General features: G+C 42.3%; 1 protein-coding gene across 1 annotated transcript in view; it reads left to right on the top strand.

Annotated features, from left to right (window-relative positions):
- The first annotated feature begins 5,126 nt into the window (after positions 1–5,126).
- LOC143975925 (extracellular calcium-sensing receptor-like) overlaps positions 5,127–21,123 on the top strand; it is a 107,523-nt gene continuing 91,526 nt past the window's right edge. Inside the window, exons 1-4 of the mRNA XM_077478458.1 lie at positions 5,127–5,140; positions 6,440–6,731; positions 16,898–17,707; positions 19,199–19,411. Coding sequence (XP_077334584.1) covers positions 5,127–5,140; positions 6,440–6,731; positions 16,898–17,707; positions 19,199–19,411 — 1,329 coding nt within the window. The remainder of the gene's footprint in view (positions 5,141–6,439; positions 6,732–16,897; positions 17,708–19,198; positions 19,412–21,123) is intronic.

The following is a 21,123-nucleotide window of genomic DNA, read 5'->3' as shown; positions in this document are numbered from 1 at the left end:
AGATTCCGGAAAGTCATGTTAATTATACTATTATCCAATATAGGAAATTAATTGGCTCCGCCTATCATAGGGGACTAATTAATAAGAAAACTTGTGAATTCCTAAATGTTTAGAACCCTAAAACTCCCACCTTATATGCATTGCCTAAGGTCCATAAACATCCATCGAATCCACCCGGACGTCCGATAGTGTCTCACCGAACATGCCAGTGCTCTTATTGATGATTTTCTCCGCCCACATGTGGAAGGTTTAACGTCCTATTTTGAGGGTATTAGATGGGATTTCGATCCCTAAGGGCTCATGGCTCGTCGCTCTCGATGTTGAAGCCCTCTACAACTCTAACCCCATGATTTGGGGGTCCGAGTTGTGGAGGGCTTCATTTCCGAGAGCGGCGAGGCCTCACCGGATTACAATCAATTTATCTTGAAGCTTCTACATTTTATCCTGACCAACAACATCTTTCTCTTTGGACCCTCCCATTACCTCCAGGTGCAGGGTGTGTCTACGGGGACTAAATGTGCCCCTTCATATGCCAACCTGTACCTGGGGGGGTGGGAGCGACACATTTTCCATCGAGATGACCTGCAAAGGTTTTTTGATGTGATCCCCATATGGAGAAGGTACATTGACAATATTTTCTTCATCTGGACGGGGACTGAGGAGGACTTGTTTACCTTTGTTGACCTTCTTGGGGTCAACATGTTCAATATCAAATTCACCATGGAGAGGAGTCTTTCGCGTTTGACCTTTCTTGATATACAAATCTGTTAACTCCACTGGCGACATTCAATCTACTTTGTTCCGAAAACCATCGGCAGCAAATATAGTTTGCTGCACGCCTCTAGTTCCCACCCTGCTCCCTTAGTGGCGAGCATCCCATACGGCCAGTATCTTCGTTTAAAACAAAACTGCAGCAATGATGCAGATTTTGAATTGGAGGCCAAAAAGCTCCAATTACGATTACGTCATCATGGGTATAGTAATAAATGTGTTAAAAGATCCTATTTGAAAGCCAAAAAACAAAATCGAACTATCCTTATTCATGGTCAGAAACCACTTAAATCCAACTCAGGAGTGAGATTGATAACACGCTTCTGTGGTCAACATTCTCAAATGCGTGATATTCTCAAAAAATATTGGTACCTTTTAAAAGGGGATCCCAATGTACCAAAACATCTGTTGGATTATCCCGAAATTACCTTTAGAAGGTCTCGGTCATTGAGGGACACTTTGGTTAGAAGCCATTATGCTCCTCGGTCACAAGGGGGCAATAAATGTCGGGGATGTAAACCCTGTCACAAATGAAACTGCTTCAGATTGTATTTTATTACCCAATGGGCGGGTATACAAACCCCATTTTCATGTTACTTGTCAATCTATTGGTATTGTCTATATCATGATTTGTGAGTGCAACGCATACTATGTGGGCAAAACAAAACGCCCTTTTTTCCACCGCATCAGGGACCAAGTTTCCCTGGTATGGGGCAAGAAAATGAAAACTCCTATTAGCCGTCACTCAGGTTTATATCACAATTTCAAAGGCACCAAGATGCATTTTTTTGCACTTGAGCATGTGCCTCCTGGTGAGAGAGGGGGCGATTATAATTGCACTTTGCTGCAATGTGAAGTAGGATGGATTTTTGACCTCAAGGCGACTCACATTCCAGGCGTGAATGATGCTTTTAGTTACAAGCCGTTTCTATGATAGAATGCCATTGTAATAATTTTCACCTTGGGGAACAATATTGGCTGGAGATTCTATTATTGTTTTATTTTTTTAGAACAATATTTGTAATACATTTAAAATAAAGTGTGAAAAATGGACCCTCGCGCTATTAAGTGCTCAAACGTGCAAAAATGACTAAATACGTGTCAAAAAATGGAAAAGTAAAAATTATAGCAATACAAAATCCACAGTGAAAGTGATACAAAAGTGCAAGTGTTGCTAAAAAATGCAGCGGGACAAAATAGTTAACACCAACTATCACATAAGAATAAACAAAGTAAAAAGTCCTGCGCAAATGGTGCCACTAAAAAATAAATGTATAAAGAAATATAAATGTATAAAAAATATAATATATAAAGTCAATAAATCAAGGTGAACACACCGATGTGTGAAAACAGTGAAAAATAGGAGAAAAGGCGGGACCAGCTGTTCAAAAATAGATAAATCCAGGCTCTCAGAACTCTCACCTCAAAGATGGAATAATCAGGCAAAGTAAAATAACCCCAGAAGATTCTCCTTAATATTTCTCTATGTAATAACCAAGGAATAATAGATGAAGCCTGTAGTATATCCTTCTGCCACTAGAGGGCCATTTCCAATACTGGAATACAACACTGCAGCTTGTAATTCCGTGGTATAGAGCTTGAAAAAAACACAGAGGAGAGGGGGATAGGGAGAAAGAGAGGGGACTCCAATAGTGTAGTAGTTGAATGAATGGAAAAATTTATTAAAGCATAAAAAATGGACTCTCACATAAGCAAAAAAAAAGGTTAACACAGAGCAGATAAAAATGAAGACCTGGCGTTTTCAGCCAGTCTTACGCTGTTTCCGGTTGTCCTACGGCCACTCCCTACGTGTTACGTCACGTCATGTGACTTCTTCAATGTAACTTTGTTTATTTAAAATAAAGTACCACATTTATTATAGGGTGTAGAAGAAGCGCGTAGTCTATCTCACCATGTATATGGATATTCCATTTACAATCCAAATATTGATAGTATCAAATGAGCTATGGAACACTTAATACTTTTTGTATTCAATTAGTTATATTTGTATTTAATTATTTATTTGCAGTGCTATTGGCCGATAGCTGTTTAAAACTTTTTTTTACGCATGTCCCCTTTAAGAGGCTTGAACGGGCATCCAGGGGCACTAGTGGGGAGGATCTCACTAATCAATCGAGTGTCCCAGTTCTATGTGCCCCTTTATTGTTTGGTTTTGCTCCTTGCACCGTTCTGTCATCTGTTTTTAGATCTGCTGGTCTTGGGATCTTTACGGGAAGAGCGGGACTCTACTTTGTTGTTTCCTGTTTTTCCCTCCTTTTTGCTCCATGCCCTTCCCTGTAGGTTAAAATGGGCATGAGGATCGTCTAAGATGGCCGCTGCACGGTGATGATGCATTCAGCGTCACTCGCGCATGCGCAGTGCTGCAGTATGAGCTCTGAACGGGACGGAGCTTCTCCTTCTGCGCCCGCAGTTTGGCGGTGAGGTCAGACGCTGTCGAGCTGGAGAGGGCTTTAAAAATCCCCAACCTGGTTCATTTGCCTGTTTGGCAATTGACTGGAGAAGTCTCATCTCCATCTTTACCTAGTCGGAAGAAACTTTACCCTTAGTGGAAGCCCTACAATCTGTGATTCTTCCCAATCAAGGCAATCTTTTCACTTTGTGATTTGACTCTTTTAGAGGCCGCTGTAGCTTCTTCCATATATTCAGTGATTTTAACAATATTCCTTCCATGGGTCTTTCTTTGATAGATGTCTGGTGGTTGGATTCAACTGGCATGAGGCTGGATAGGACTGACAACACAATATTTACTATATACCTGTTCACACACTGTTAAGCCTTTTTGCCATTACTGATTGATTCTATTTGTCTCATTCTACTATTATTCAGGTATTCTCAGTTTTTTTTTTTTCTTCGTTTTTTTTGGAGTTTCCATGATATTTTATTGATTTTCACTATATTATTTTATTTTTATCATTGTTTTGATTTTTTATAATTATATATTTTCCCTCTCTGCAAGCCCTCCGGGGTATATGTTATTTAGTGGCCACCCTCATTTCAACTGCTTTACTTTAGCTCCTACCGGCTCGACCTGTAGATTTTTGATCTTTTAAACAAAGTTCTTGGAGTCCGTATATATGTGGTAAGATACATTTTTCTATGTGCTCAGTTTCTGCACCCCCCAGTTTATATACTGTTGATGCCCTTGGAATTAAATTATATTTTCAATTATTTGTATGTAGAATATTCATACGTATGTACTTATAATTCTCTTTTTCGTATTTTTTGTTGATTGATTTTTTGTTGATTTTTGAATCTATTGTAAGCTGCATCACCTATCTCCTGGGGAAGCTTGAGGGAGTGAAACATGTAGAGAAATTAGCAGCGTTGTCTTATTTGTAGGATTGGTAACATTCCATCTATCTATGTTTTGTACCAATCCTATATGTACTGTGATGTATTGATATTTTTATCGATGTCTTTTCCTTGTTTTTATTTTTTTGTGAATAAAAATAATAATCTATTATATTTGAATGCTTTGACTGACTCTATTTGGTACCGTTTAAAGTCCCAGGGTTGATTACCCTCCAGCCCCCTTTTTGGTTCTTTCCCTGTTCTCTCTTTAATACATAATATTTGGGAAGTGGTACCTTAATTTTTGATCTCTCCATTTTTGTTTTGTTTCCCCGGTTTAGATAGTTTTAATGGGATTCTATGTGCCCGCTCCAACGCAAAGGTGGTTTGCATATTACCCAGGCCCAAAAAATTAATAAGTAATTGCTCTGCAAATTCTGTTGGTTTGTTCCCTTCTGGTCTTTCAGGTAGACCCAAGATATGAATATTATTCCTTCTAAGATGGTTTTCAGTATCAATGGCCTGTTTCTGCAGATGTCTAACTTGTAACTACAGTACCCTCAGCTCTTTAGAGTCACACTGAGTTGAATCTTCCAATGTGGAGACCCTACTTTCCACCTCAGAGACCCTGGCTTTAAACCCATCTAATTCCTGATGGATATGGGAAACATCAGAAGCTATAAGATCCATCTGCCCCTTAAGAGTCTCTTTGCACTCCACAATGGCTGCCAAAATAGCTGCAGCCAAAGAGGAATCTCCCACAAAGGTAGTCAGTGCATCATTAGATGACTTCAAGGTACAGGTAGCGGTCATCCCTGTTTTTACTGTTTTTCCTTTCCTTGTAGGGTAAATAACTGTTGCATCAATTGAGTCTGATTCTAGCTTACTTGATGTAACTGAATGAATCTGAGGCTGAGACATCTATCACCAGCCAGGAAAATAAATAAATAAATGAATGAAAAATGAATGAATGAAAAAGCATTCCTTATCCCCAGAGATAACGACAGTATTTATTACCAGTAACCCTATCACTGGCAAATTAAATGTTTGAGATACGGTAAGCAAAAAAAAAAGGAGTAAAAAAAAGGAGGAAACTGAATCTGAATGAAAAACACATCAATCAATAGCCAGAGGAACTGTCTTTACACATAACTCAAGAACCACTTATATATCCAGGCATGTATGCAGCTGAGGAGTCCCAAACAAGTCAGAGATTTTTTTTTTCCATAGACATACCTCAGGGTGTAGCACGAAGACCGCTGCTCACACCACTGGGTCAGGAACTGAAGCTCAGCCGTCCATCCACAAAAGGATATATGGTCAGTCTCTTCCAATTTCTTTTAATTTATATGTCCTTATGACATCACACACAGTTACCAGCAACTGATGAACCAATAGACAAACAAGCAGCCAACAGGCAGAAAAGCTCAGGATAATGCAGAATACCAACTGAGCACCTCAGGAGCTGAGAACCGGGAGCTGGGAAACAGCATCAAAGGACACAGCAGGCTATCGCAGATTAATGCAAATTAATGTTGCCTTTATAACTGGCAAAGAAGCCGGGCCGAGCCAGGATCAAAGGACCGAGCGGGAGGCCGGGTAAAACAGGATGACAGGATGGCAGCCCCTCTCCACTCACCACACTCCGTGCTCCACACTGAAGCCAAGTGACGCTGTAATCTCCCAACACTTTCCAGTCCTCCGTCCTCCAATCCATCCTTGGCTGAGTCAGCTGAAACAGCAACCAGCGGCCTCCGCTCGGCTATCTCCGACTATCTCCGGTCATCAGAGTAAGCATCATAGGAGCATATCAGGAGCTCTCTCACAGATGTCCACTCAGAACCTCATCCGTTCACACCCCCCTCTCATCCGGATCCCACACCCCCTCATCCATTTCTAGGAATGATCAGGAACTGGTGGTACTGGCTCACAATTATGTAACCGCTGTGGCATCTAATCACAGTGGTCATGTGACTGAAAGCCCTTTGTGCCCCTGAGCACAAAAAATATGTTAAAATGATGTCAGAGAGTGTGTAAAGTAGTAAATATGAGGAACATGCTGATATTACTGAAATAAGGTAAGAAAAATATGTATTTTTTTCATTGCCACTGCATAGGGTCCCCGAGAATGAAAATAGGCCTCCTAAAATTATTATCTATAAATATTTTCTGTGGTGCTATACCACAATTCAAAAATATCTTTTTTTTGGGGAGTTATATAGTTAGCATGGCAGCAACTGACCTCTCACCCTCTGTCACTCTGAGTGTCAAAGCTACCTGGCTATTACCATACATTCTTCACAAGTGTATTTGTTTGTAGTACTTCATCATGCATTTTTTTTCATCTCTTTTCCAGACCTTCCTTTCAAAACTACAAATATATAATTGCTTTTATATTTGCCATAGATGAGATAAACAAGAACCCCAATATTTTACCCAATGTGACTCTGGGATATCACATATATGATTCCTGTAATGATGTGAATAGGGCCATAGAGAGTGTCTTGAACATCCTGTCTGGAGCCAAGGCCTCAGTTCCAAACTACTCCTGTATGGATCAATATAAACTGGCTGGTGTTATTGGAGATTGGTCTTCACAAATATCTATGCACATAGCACAGGTGCTAAATCTATATGGAGTCTCACAGGTGAGAATAAATTATTGTTACAAATTAGTCAATATATTTAACATGGGTACTAGAATGGAAATAAAAGGCAAAGGACACTTTTTTCGATTGGGTCCAGCTCACTAGAAGGGATCAGTCATTGACATAGGATGATTATCTCCATTAACAGATGTATTTTTTTTCTATTAAAAAACAATGTAATCTTAGTTAGAATTTGATCAATATTGAATCAAATTGGAATATGTCTCCTTAATTTGTCTTGTATGTAATTGCTCCTGGGGATGTTGGAAAGGTGGTGATTTTAATGTAAACCTGCCAGGGAGGTATCTTGGTTATGGTGCTTACCAGTAGACAATTGAGTGTCTCGTTCACTTATCTAGACAATGCAAAATAGACTTTGCAGGGGAGTTTTCCCCAAAGACTAGTGAATGAGGTAAAGTTCTGCTGACTTCCATCATCCAATCATGTGCAAGCAGAATTATTTTTTTTTTTTCACAAACTAAGATTTCCCAGCACACCTACCAGCTAGCCTGCAAAAAAAAAAAAAAAAAAAAATGACCCTGTTTAACAATTCACATTAAAAACTGAGGGTTTTGTTTGTACACAATTATAAATATATGTGTAAGCCAAAGTGCCTGCCTCAATGCTCCACTGTATACTATGGTCCTAACACTATCATTTTCAGAGTCTTCAAGTTGGTAGACATATAGCAGTGAATAGAAGATGGCAGGCTTGCCTGGAGGGAGCCAACCCCTCCTTTAAGGCACATGGATGAAAGGGATGCACAGGAAGCCAAGCAAGAGCGCAATGGCAGCTGAAGACATCCAGTGAGTCCCTGCATCCAATTCGACCAACTGTACAAAAAAGTGGCAACAACCCCAACCTATAACTAGCCTTTGCACTAACGTGCACATCGAAGGGCAACACACATAACATTATTTTTCCTTGCATGTGATTGAGTATTCTTAGAAAAGTACAATTTCATCACATTAACTAATTTCATTACACATTAACTATCACAATTAACCATCAATATCACATTAACTAAGTTCTAGAGAAAATACCCTTGCAATATGCAACTTATGCCCCGTACACACGAGCGGAAATTCTGCCAGCAAAAGTCATGTGCATGGTCAATTCCAGTCTGGAGCCAGCCTAGTGCCTGCTACAGTGTGTTCGGTCAGTGCCAGCAGGGGACTGGACTGGCAGGGGCGGTGCCTGAGCATGTCATGTTATGTCATGGTGCAAGGGAGCCAAGTGAAGCAGCCAGAGCCTTGTGTGCGGGTCTGCGGGACGGGAGCAAGGCAAGCTAGGATCGGAACTGTCAGTGCTGTTTGGAATGGAGGGACCACCTGGTGTGGAGAGAGGCTGTCAGTGTAACTCAGGAGGGGACGTGGCGTGTCAGTGATCTGTGGTGCTGCACACTACTGTTAGTGTCACTGTGAGAGTCAGTTTCATGTGTGTGCGACGCCCATTATAATTTCTTGCCCTCCTGTGTCCTGTCCCTGATCGACTTACTATATCAAAAATGACAGTGCCTTGCAAAAGTATTCATAGCCCTTGGCTTTTTACCTATTTTGTTACATCACAGCCTTTGGTTCAATTTTTTTTTAAATCAAAATTATATGTGATGGTTCAGAACACAATAGTCTAAGTCGGTGAAGTGAAATTAGAAAAATATATACATAAACATATTTCTTGATCATACATCACGGGACACAGGAGCTTCATCACATAGTGGGTTATATAGGCACCTCTGGTGATTGGACACTGGTTAACCGCCAATTAAGGAGAATTCCTCCCCTATATAACCCCTCCCATATGGGAGGCACCTCAGTTTTTTCGCCAGTGTCTATGGTGGTTGGTCACGTAAAACATGTGCTCTGAAGAAAGCTCTGTGCAGGTCCCTGCAGGGGCCTAAGGGCTACAACAAACCGGATCCATATTTCGGGCCGATATTTTGACTCCCAAGATGGTATGGTACCCGGGCCTCGTCATCTGAAGAAACTAGGTTTTGCCTGTAAGTCCTCTCCTATTGGAAGACTGGGCTCTTGGAAAACAAGACTTGGTGTACTATTTACATAGTGGCACGAAAGTTTCTGGCAGAGTCTTTTACAAGGCCCAGGTAGGAGGTTCTTCTGAGAAGGAACCCCAAAAAAAGTGTAGTTGAGTTGAGTAGTTGTATGTCTTACCTGGTTTCCACCACTAGAGGGAGTAAGAGCAGCCTAATGCATACTTGCATGCCTTTCAGATACACACGCTCAGTGAAGCCTGGTTCTCCCAGATGACTCACGTTTCCACTGCACTCCCTGCCACAATAAAGGTAATACAGGGGTCCCATGTAGTCTGGGGGTCCTGCGCAGCTCTGATGGTGGCCCCCTACCCCCTGAATGTTCAGTGGTCCTTGTGCACACGCGCTAAGCGCGCTCCCGTGCTAATGGAGGGGGGAGTGTGGTTGCGAGCCGTGCACATTGGTGTGCACGGCGCTGTACTGCGCAGGCGCCAGGCGGCAATTTAAAAAAAGCCCAGAGCGCCAAGGGGCTGTAAGTGGAGACACAGGAGCTGTGGGCAGTAAGCATCCCAAGGGATTGGATCCAGGCAAACCTAAGACACCTACTCAGCATCAGGTTGCGCAGTTTAAGCATATATATTTATTGTGAGACTTTGAGCACAACAGTGATTGCACTTTGTACTAGTACCTCTGCTTTGTAGCTTAGGACTATGTCTCCTCGTAAGAGGGTCTCAGGGGGAGGTAACAAAGGCACTGGTAAATCACCGCCTAGGTCTAGGGGTTTTAAAATGCCTGTAGGTTACCATCCCCCCCTGCAAGACTGGAGCCAGCCTCACAGTGCCCCTGTCAGGTTTTGCAGCCTCTCCTAATATTTCAGCCCCGGTATATGTCACTGAGGACTCCCTTAGGGCTACATTGGAGGGTTTTGAAGGGAGAATCATGAATTTTATTTCAGCTTCCCTGAAAGATAGCAGGAAAAGGGGTAGATCCCCTCCCTCTGCTGAGATTCCTCTTTCAGATGACACCTCTGACAATGAAGAGAGATCCCTATCTTGGGACAGGGATCACGAGCAGTCGGATGAATCAGAGGAAGAGGAGAGAGTCCCCTCCTCCCAGGCACTCAGAAAACAGGTGCAATATTATACTGAATTGGTGCGTACCACATTCAGAATGTCTGCTGTTGAGGTCGCTACGTCCTCTGTTTCTTCCCTCGGATTCAGGAAAATCCCACAGACTGCCTTTTCCTTTCCAATTCATCCCTTAATGGATAAATTGTTGTATGAGGATTGGGGACATCTCGATAAACTGTTTGCTCCTCCTAAAAGGTTTTCTATGCTTTATCCTCTGGAGGAAAGTTTTGTCAAGAAATGGGCGGTCCCATCTGTCGATGCGGCTGTTTCTTGCGTGAATAGAAACCTGACCTGTCCTTTGGATAATGCTCAGGTATTTAAGGATCCAACTGATAAGAAGCTGGAAACCTTATTGAAAGCCTCCTTTTCCATGACTGGCGCAGTAGTGCAACCTACAGTCGCAGCCGCGGGGTTGTGTCAGTTCCTCAAGGAACAAGTTAAGCAGATGCTTGGCCTCCTTCCCAGTGAGGAAGTGGAGAACTATGCAGAAATACCTCAAATTCTGTGTTTTATGATTGATGCAATTTTGGATTCTGTCCAACAAGCATCTCGTTTGTCTCTCCTTTTGATACACATGCGAAGGGCCCTATGGCTAAAAAATTGGGCAGCTGAGCTACCATGCAAGAAGCATTTGATTGGGTTCCCGTTTAAGGGGGAACGTTTATTTGGAGAAGAATTAGACAAGTTCGTCCAAAGAATTTCAGGGGGTAAATCTACTCTCCTTCCAATCAAAAGGAGCAAACGTCCATCATTTAGGCGTTCTCTCTCTCCCGGAGCATCAAGCTCTAAGCAGTGGCGACGGCCTTCCCAACCTCCCTCTACAGGAAAGGCTCAAGGCCGGGCCCAGGGGCAGAAAAAGACTTGGGGGCGAAAGCCTGCCAAGCAGAGCCCAAAAGCTTCCTTGTGAAGGGGTGCCCCCCGCTCGGCCGAGTGGGGGGAAGGCTCCTGCAGTTTGCAGAAGCCTGGCGGGAAGAGATCCGGGACAAGTGGGTAGTCTCCTCTGTATCTCTGGGCTACAAGCTAGAGTTTCGGGAGATTCCACCTTCTCGCTTTCTAAGGTCAAGGATCCCCCAGGATCCAGTGAAGCAAAGACTGCTATTCCTGGCCTTAGATCACTTACTATCCCAGGGGGTGATAGTGTAAGTGGACCCAAAAGAACAGGGTTCAGGCTTTTACTCGAATCTCTTCACCGTTCCAAAGCCAAATGGAGATGTCAGACCTATCCTGGATCTGAAGGATCTGAACCGGTTTTTACGCACCCGGTCCTTCCGAATGCAGTCAATACGCGCTGTGGTCTCCTCCCTGCAAGGGGGAGAGTTTATGGCATCAATAGATATCAAGGATGCATATCTTGATGTGCCAATATTTTCCGCACACCAAAAGTATCTAAGGTTCGCGGTAGAGCAGCACCATTTTCAATTTGTGGCTTTGCCGTTCGGGCTCGCTACGGCTCCTCGAGTCTTCACAAAGATTCTAGACCCTCTCTTGGCAAACCTAAGAGCTCGGGGTATAGCCGTCATGGCGTATCTAGACGATTTGCTTCTCATAGAGAAAACAGTAGCACTCCTGAACCACAATGTTACCAGAACACTAGACCACCTGGAACGCCTAGGTTGGATTATAAATCTAGAAAAATCATCCCTACAGCCTGCTACCAGGTTGGAGTACCTGGGTATGGTCATTGACACCGCTCAAGGCGGGGTGTTTCTACCAAGGCCAAAGGCCTTGGCCATTGGGGCTCTGGTGCACCTAATTCTGGGCAGAAGATCTTCCCCATTCGGTTGTGCATGAGACTGTTAGGGAAAATGGTTGCCTCCTTCAAGGCCGTTCCATTCGCCCAGTTCCACTCAAGGCCTCTGCAAAGATGCATCCTTGCGGCTTGGAACAGGAAGCCCCAGGCCTTGGATCTTCCTATGTGTCTGTCCCCAGGGTTACAAACTGAGAATTTGCTGAAAGGCAAAACTTTTCTTCCTCTTCCATGGAAGATTATTACGACAGATGCCAGCCTGACGGGCTGGGGAGCAGTGTTGGAGGAGACGTGCTCGCAGGGGAAATGGTCTGCGATCGAGAAGCTATTGCCCATAAATGTCTTGGAGATCCAGGCAGTTTATATGGCTCTCATAAAGTGGTCTTACAGACTACGGGATCTCCCTGTTCGGGTTCAGTCCGACAATGCCACAGCAGTGGCCTATATCAATCACCAGGGTGGTACCAGGAGTCTGGTTGCACAAAAAGAGGTGAATCTCATACTTGCCTGGGGCAGAAAGGCATGTTCCATCCCTTTCTGCAGTCCTCATTCCAGGAGTGGAAAATTGGCAGGCGGATTTTCTGAGCCGCCAGCAGTTGTGCCCAAGAGAATGGGCTCTGCACCCCGACGTGTTTCAGAACATATGTCGCAGGTGGGGTACTCCAGACGTAGATCTGTTTGCGTCCAGATTCAACAGTAAGCTGGACAAATTCGTGTCAAGGACAAGAGATGTTCTTGCTCAGGGGTCGGATGCTCTGACAGTTCCCTGGGATCAGTACAATCTAATTTATGCCTTCCCCCCGTGCCCGCTTCTGTCACGGTTCCTGGGAAGAATCAAGAAGGAAACAAAGTCGGTGCTTTTGGTAGCCCCGGCTTGGCCCAGGCGACCTTGGTACGCAGAGATCATTAAGTTTGCAGTAGGCAGGCCATGGATCCTTTCTCTCCGGCCAGATATGCCCTCACAGGGTCCAATTTACCATCCTGCTTTACACAGTCTGAATTTGACGGTTTGGCTGCTGAGACCCACATTCTGAGGGATCGTGGGCTTTCGGGGCCATTCCTTTCTACTCTGGTCAATGCCAGAAAGCCGGCCTCCAGGCTTATTTACTACAAAATCTGGAAGGCATATGTTTTCTCGTGTGAACTCAGGGAACGGCATCCTAGAAAGTATGTCATTAGCAGGATCTTGGCCTTTTCTCCAGTCAGGCCTAGAAATGAATTTGGCCGTAAGCACTATCAAGGTGCAGATTTCGGCCTTGTCAGTGTTTTTTCAGAAGCCACTTGCATCACATTCCCTGGTGCGGGCTTTCATCCAGGGGGCCATGCGGATAAGACCGCCAGTCAAACCTCCGGTATTCCCATGGGATCTGAATTTGGTTCTCTCAGCTTTGCAGGGGCAACCATTTGAACCTTTGCATCTGGCTTCATTAGTTCTTTTGACTAAAAAATTGTTTTTTCTTGGTAGCCATTTCCTCGGCTAGGAGAGTGTCAGAGCTAGCAGCTCTCTCCAGCAAGGAACCGTATCTAATTATTCATAAGGACCGGGTGGTAATGCATCCCAACAGGTCCTTTCTGCCTAAGGTGGTTTCAGGATTCCATTTGAATCAACATGTAATCCTACCATCCTTTTTTCCAGACCCACAGTCCGCAGAAGAAGAATCTTTGCACACTTTGGATGTGGTAAGGGCAATCGGTATCTATCTCCAGGCAACTGCTCAGATAAGGAAAACTGATTGCTTATTTATTTTGCCGGAAGGCCCTAGGAAGGGCCAGGCGGCATCAAAATCCACTCTCTCAAGGTGGATTAGACAGATTATTTCTCAGGCCTATAGTGTTAAAGGGAAGATCCCTCCTTTTCAAGTGAAAGCGCACTCAACTAGGGCTGTAAGTGCTTCTTGGGCAGTGCATCACCAGGCCTCCCTGGCTCAGATCTGTAAGGCTGCAACTTGGTCATCAGTCCACACATTCACCAGATTCTATCAGGTGGATGTCAGAGGGCAAGAGTATATCGCCTTTGAGCGCACTGTACTGCAGGCTGCAGTTTAGGTCCTCCAGTCCATGGCAGTCTATAATTATGATCTGTGTTTCCCTCCCCTCAATCTGAGCATTGCTTTGGGACATCCCACTATGTAATGAAGCTCCTGTATCCGTGATGTATGATCAAGAAAATAGGATTTTTATATACAGCTTACCTGTAAAATCCTTTTCTTGGGAGTACATCACGGGACACAGGGCTCCCGCCCCTCTTGGGTTTTGCGTGGTTTCCTATTGCTTGCTACAAAACTGAGGTGCTTCCCATATGGGAGGGGTTATATAGGGGAGGAATTCTCCTTAATTGGGGGTTAACCAGTGTCCAATCACCAGAGGTGCCTATATAACCCACTATGTAATGAAGCTCCTGTGTCCCGTGATGTACTCTCAAGAAAAGGATTTTACAGGTAAGCTGTATATAAAAATTCTATTTTTTCAGAAATAGAAAACTGATAATTTGCGTGTGCGTATGTAATCACCCCCTTTGTTATGAAGCCCATGAAAAGCTCTGGTGCAACCAATTACCTTCAGAAGTCACATAATTCGTGAAATGATGTCCACCTGTGTGCAATCTAATGCCGTGTACACACGACCGGACTTTTTGACAGCAAAGGTCCGACAGAACGAATCATTTGGACAATTCGATCGTGTGCGGGCTTCATCAGACCTTTGCTGTTGAAAAATCAGACGGACTTTAGATTTAGAACATGTTTCAAATCTTCCCGATGGATTTGAGTCTGGTCGAAAAATCAGTCCGTCTGTATGCTAGTCCAACGGATGAAAACCGACGCTAGGGCAGCTATTGGCTACTAGCTTTGAACTTCCTTATTCTCATCACGTTCTAATCCATCGGACTTTGATATGATAGTGTGTGTCCAAGTCCGTTCACTCGGAATGTCCGTCGGAACTCCGCTGAAAAGTCAGTCGGGAAGACCGTCGGACCTAGTCTGCCGGAAAGTCCGGTCGTATGTATGCAGCATTAGTGTCACATGATCTGTCATTACATATACACACCTTTTTGAAAGGCCCCAGAGGCTGCAACACCTAACCAAGAGACACCACTAACCAAACACTGCCATGAAGACCAGGGAACTCTCCAAACAAGTAAGGGACAATGTTGTTGAGAAGTACAAGTCAAGGTTAGGTTATAAAAAAATATCCAAATGTTTGATCATCCCTAGGAACACATCAAATCTATTATAACCAAATGGAAAGAACATACAGAAAGAGACAGCCGCACACCAAAACTCACGGACCAGGCAAGGAGGGCATTAATCAGAGAGGCAGCACGGAGACCTAAAGTAACCCTGGAAGAGAGTTCCACAGCAGAGAGTGGAGTACCTGTACATAGGACGTCAATAAGCCGTACGCTCCATAGAGTTGGGCTTTATGGCAGAGTGGGCAGAAGAAAGCCATTACTTTCAGCAAAAAACAAAATGCCACATTTTGAGTTTGTAAAAAGGCATGTGAGAGACTCCCAAAATGTATGGAGGAAGGTGCTCTGATCTGATGACACTAAAATTGAACTTTTTGGCCATCAAAGAAAACGTTATGTCTGGCGCAAACCGAACATATCACATACCCAAAGAACACCATCCCCACAGTGAAACATGGTAATGGCAGCATCCTGCTGTGGGGATGTTTTTCAGCAGTCCGGACTAGGAAACTGGTCAGAGTTGAGGGAAAGATGGATGGTGCTAAATACAGGGATATTCTTGAGAAAAACCTGTACCACTCTGTGTTTGATTTGAGGCTAGGACAGAGGTTCACCTTCCAGCAGGAAAATGACCCCAAACACACTGCTAAAGCAACACTTGAGTGGTTTAAGATTGCTGTTCACAAGTGCAAACTATCCAACTTGAAGGAGCTGGAGCAGTTTTGCAAGGAGAAATGTGCAAAAATCCCAGTGGTAAGTTGTGGCAAGCTCATAGAGACTTATCCAAAGTGACTTGGAGCTGTGATAGCTGCAAAAGGTGGCTCTACAAAGTATTGACTTTAGGGGAGTGAATAGTTATGTACATTGACTTTTTCTGTTATGTTGTCCAATTTGTTGTTTGCTTCATAATAATAAAAAAAAAATCTTCAAAGTTGTGGGCATGTTCTGTAAATTAAATGATGCAAATCCTCAAACAATCCATGTTAATTCTAAGTTGTGAGGCAAAAAAAACACAAAAAATGCCAAGGGGGATTGGGGGGAAATAATGTTACAAGGCATTTTAAATAAAAAAAACGTTTTTTGCCTTAAAGCGGAGTTCCACCCAAAAAGTGAACTTCTGTTTTAAGGGAAGGTGACCCCCTGACATGCCACATTTGGCATGTCATTTTTTGGGGGGGGAGCTGTGCCAGTAAATTTTGGGCATTGTGTAAGTCAATTTCAATCTGGTAGGTTGGCAGCAACGATCTCAGTAGTGATTATCTCAAACCCCATCCCTATCCAACACTTCTGTTTAGTGTCAGAGCTTTCCAACTTTTTTCTGTATCCACGCATCCCGATTGGTTAATCATTGTTATAGGCTGCCTCATTTGGTAGGAGTGTAGGAGTTGGGATAGGGCAGGGCAAGCTACTTCATTGCCAGGTAGTGCTAAAGCTTTTCCAATTCAGAACAGTTGGGTCAAGGAGAGCTTCTGCTTTTTTTTAAAATAAAAGACAGACAAGCAGCGCCTATCTAAGTGCAGCAATATTAATAACACATTTAATTGAGTAGAATTGCACTCACTGGAAATAGGATAAAAGTAGCCACATCTTTATGAGCAGCAGATGGCCATCAGGGATCCAGTGCAGTAACCAGGAAGCGCTGTGGTTTCCGGTGTCCCTGGCTAGATGTGAAGGGTGTAGGAGGAAGCCGTCATACAAGAGGTCCCTGGTCTCTGGGAAAGAGGCTGTGATGTGCATGCGTTCGGAGCATGCATGCTCCTTCATCAGGCATGGTCTTTTGTATTCATCCCAGAGTTTCTTCTGCTCTTCAGCATGCTGCCTTCCCTGTGTCAGATGTACTCCCTGTGGTCATTACCAAGGCTATGGATCCTTGTATTATATCTACAAATACAATTCCAATAGTGACTCTTTGCTCCTCACTGGTTAGAACTTGGACTATTTTTTTCAGTATTCTGGCACCACATTTTTTCATCATCCCAGATGACACAGCTTTGCCTGCTGGAACACCCTAGCACAACAATTATTGTATTTTTGCTTTTTTTTTAAATAAAATGTCCTGTATAGTTAATACTGGAATGTTAATATCACAAAATTCTCCTATTATTTATTTAGATCAGCTACGGAGCACCCTATGCTGCACTGACCAACAGACAACTCTATACATCCTTCTTCCATACCCTGCCCAGTGATCACATTCAATTTCTGGCAGTTGTTAAGCTACTCAAACACTTTGGCTGGACATGGATTGGTGTCATCGCATCCGATGATGATTATGGAGATAGTCAGACTCAGGAGTTAATATTGAGCGCTGCCAGCCATGATATCTGCATTGAGTTTATTATTAAAATTCCAAATGATCAAGAAAATCAAATCAGAAATGTATTTTATGAGAAAGCAGAGATTCTAAACAATTCAACTTCCCAAGTTGTTGTACTTTGTGGGAAAGCTTCATATTCCGTGAAGTACTTTCTAGAATTGGAATGCAACATTCAGAGTAAGACATTTATTATGCCAGTAACATGGACTGTTGAGAAGTTTCTTCACCGACATAAAAAACCATACCATGGAAGCGTACTATTTACACCACCTAAAAAAAGTATACCACGTTTAAAGGAATCGTTGCAAAATGTTACCTCTGCCAATTGTACTGATGACTTTTTACTAGAACATATTTTAGCATCCTGCTACAATTGTTTAACATCAGATTCATATTTCAATAGGATATATGAAGATACATTCAAAGTTAAACTTCATAAATGTAATGCTATTCCTGACTTCTGGAAAAACGTTAAACCTTTTGGAACCACATACCATGTGTATAAAGCTGTCTATGCCTTGGCACATTCTTTGCACAATATGGAAACCTATTTGTCCAGAAATGCCAAAGGCACCTTCATGAAAAATCTGAAGCTTATGCAAGAGGTAATGTGTTTATTACTGTCTTGTACACATAACTACTGCTATGTATTTTTTTACATCTTATTTTTACCACAACATTTGGTTAAAGCAGTATTCCACCGAAAAGTGGATGCTCTGCTTATCTGCTTCCTCCCCCCTCCGGAGTCACATTTAGCACCTTTCAGGGGGGAGGGGGGGAGCAGGTACCTGTTTTTTGACAGGTACCCATCCCCATTTCCGAGATCTTTCTGCAGCAAAATCACTCAGAGGTTTGGCCCCCCTCCTCCTGCCCCCACCGCCAGGCCATTCAGAAAGCAGAGCACGCTTTGCACATGAGCAGTAGGGAAACAGCTGTGAAGCTGCAAGGCTTCACTGACAGTTCAATGTACAGGCAATGGTGGCGGAAGCACCTGAGAGCCAATGGAAACATTGACTGGGGTGCCAACATCGCGGGATTACAGGACAGGTAAGTGTTCTAATATTAAACATCAGCAGGTACAGCACTTTCTTTTTTTTTTTCTTGCTGGGGGGGACACTTTAATTTACTTAAATTATATCTAAATCCAAAACAAAACAAACAAAAAAATATACAGTAATATAAAATCATATCATATATTGCAGATTGCCTTTCCTTAGATCTGCTGACTGCAGAAAAAGTAGTGCATCCCAAACAATAATAATACATTTTTTTCTTAGCTCTGATGTTCACTGACTCCATCCCACCACTAATATATATTTGGGCAAACGTTTCTGGACATCAAACCATCACATTTATATAAACATGTTGGACATCTGATTACAAAACCATGGCCATAAAATCAGGCACATATCAATGCAATCTCCATTGAAAAACATTACCATTCAAAGACATTTTAGACAATTGTACATGTACACTTCCAACCTTATGGAAAGCATTTGGGAAGGCCTTTGTTTTTGTTTCAGCTTAATTGTGCCAAATCTGGCTTCATAAAAGGCAATAAAGAGATGGTTTGAGTGGTGTGGGGGAACTCAAGTGGCCTGCATAGAGCCCTGATCTCAGTTCTAGTGAACACCTTTGAGATAAATAAAGACACTGATTGTGAACCAGATATTTTCATTTAACATCTGTACCTGAATTCACAAGTATTCTTTTGGATGGATAGGTACACTGAGCACTTTATTCTATTTAAGTCCTGTGTGCAGGTACAGCAACACTGAATATTAACTATACAAAAAAACACAGGCCCCTTATAAGGTAAATATTGTTTTATGTGTGTTATATTCTAGAAGAGAGGGGTTCCTTACATGATACAGTATCATATAATATATATATTTTTGTTCAACTGATTGCATGTTGTGTTTTCAAGCTAATTTAAACCCTAGATGTATCCACAATATCCCCTAATCTGGATGATTGTTTCATTTATTGGAGAAGGAAATAATAATAAATATGTATGTAAATTTAAGTTTAAAATATTGAACGGTGGAAAAGACTTGGTATAGTCTTGTGCAATTTCGTTTTTTGTTTTTTTTTAGTTTTTAAGAAGAGTCCATTTTCAAGATCCCACTGGAGAAGAAGTATATTTTAATGAGAGAGGAGATATGGGCGCGTTGTATCATATTTACAGTTTTGGAATACATTTTAATTTTGAACTTATATTTGCACTTATTGGACGTTACAATGCATCTTCTCCTGATGGAAAAGAATTTGTGTTTGGTGGATTACCACCGATATGGAAACATGGTGAGGTTTGTGTTTTCACTTGACTACTGATTCCTACATAGATAGAAGCTTGCCACTAATTCTCTCTAACATTCCTATTGACCTATCACCAAGATGGACTGCATAATTAGGCAGAAGGGATGTGCAGGAGGTAGGAAAGGATGGACAAGCTTTAGTACTTTGAGAATGTTTTGGAGTTTGCATGACTTCTGTAGGATATTAAAGACTACTGTATGTGTAAGCATCTCTTGGAGCCCACATAATGCATTTGCAGTCCCCTAGAGATGTCTACAGAATGGTTAAGTTAGCAAAGTGCATTTTTTTTAGCTTAGTTAAGTAAGGTGAAGATATGGCTATTTTAGCCACTGCCTGACTGACTGATGAAAGTATGTACAAAAACATTTTTTTTTTTACCATTTTTTTTTTACCATTTTTTTTTTTACCATTTTTTTTATAAACTGTGACCAGAGCAGTGCCGTGTTACCATAGTGAGGTGGTGATAAGGATTTTTTTTTAAAACTAAGATTATTTATAACACTGATGATCAATGTTATAAGGGTAGCGCCATCCTCGTACAGGTCGCTGGAGGATTACTGACCTCAAAGGTTGTGCTGACCTTCCAAGCCTCCTGACACCTCTGACACTCTGGGTTCAGACATAATTCAAAGAAAGAATGCAATTGCAAAGACACCAGACTGTATCAAATAAATGAGTATTTTACTAAGGATTCTTCAGTCAACAAGAAGAAAGGAATATGTTAATGCAGATATCTTTCAATCTCAAACTTTAGTCTTAGCAAGTATACAAAGCATAGGCAATGCAAAGAAAGAACACAATAAATAAAAAGGTAACCAGTAGGCCCTGGAAGAACCTGTGACCCCAGGTATAAAAGCGAAGAGAATGACCTATCTATGGCAAACTGCTCCCTTAAAATCCTGAACACAATATGTGAACAGTGCAGTGAGCAAATTCTGAGTAAGAGTTCCTCTTAATGAGCACAGGTGTTATGTATTTAATCCTGCATGTGGGGGGAGAGTAAATAAGTCCTTGTAGAGTAGGTGTACAGAATTTTTAGCTAGCTCAACAAGGGCTCACGGAGGTTGCTGTGCAATGGCGATCAGCAATAGGGGATAGCATATGCAAGGTGTTTCATGTTAAAAGCTTTTGTGTAAAGAGATGGAGTAAAGGTGTCTGCATGCAGTGTCTTTTGTAGGATGAACTCAATTTAAAATGCACCGTAGGAAGATTCAATAATGGTGGTTGAGAGTAATCTCACTTCTGGGGACACCAGAGAGGAGGACCAATGAGGTTGTATCCATTAGGCATGGGCAAGACATGCCAGTAGTTAAAATGGCTGATTAATTACTTTGGGTAGAGCAGAACTAATGATCAGTCTCAAAACATGAAATTTTGACTATAAATAGAGTTCCTGCCAAACCACAATGAGGCTTGAAACACACGCCACAATAGGATCATACAGCGCTTTGATGATAATAGGAATAAATGATGATATCTCCATCTAAACTGCTGACAAAGTTTGGTGCCGACATATGGGCACACTATAATGTGAGTGAAATAGCCTTCTTTTCAACTTTTTTATAATACATTATATATATATATATATATATATATATATATATATTGTGCAGTGATTTTTGTCCATTTTTTATGAGGACGAATATTCCCTATATTCAACTACTGGGAGGCAGCATAGACCTAAGTGGAGTGGTTATCCCTG

Source organism: Lithobates pipiens, unplaced genomic scaffold (genome assembly GCF_037356315.1).
Source record: "Lithobates pipiens isolate NorthernLeopardFrog02 unplaced genomic scaffold, aLitPip1_a1.2 Scaffold_13, whole genome shotgun sequence".
In the NCBI taxonomy this organism is placed as follows: domain Eukaryota; kingdom Metazoa; phylum Chordata; class Amphibia; order Anura; family Ranidae; genus Lithobates; species Lithobates pipiens.
This window is presented reverse-complemented; position numbering and strand designations above follow the sequence as displayed.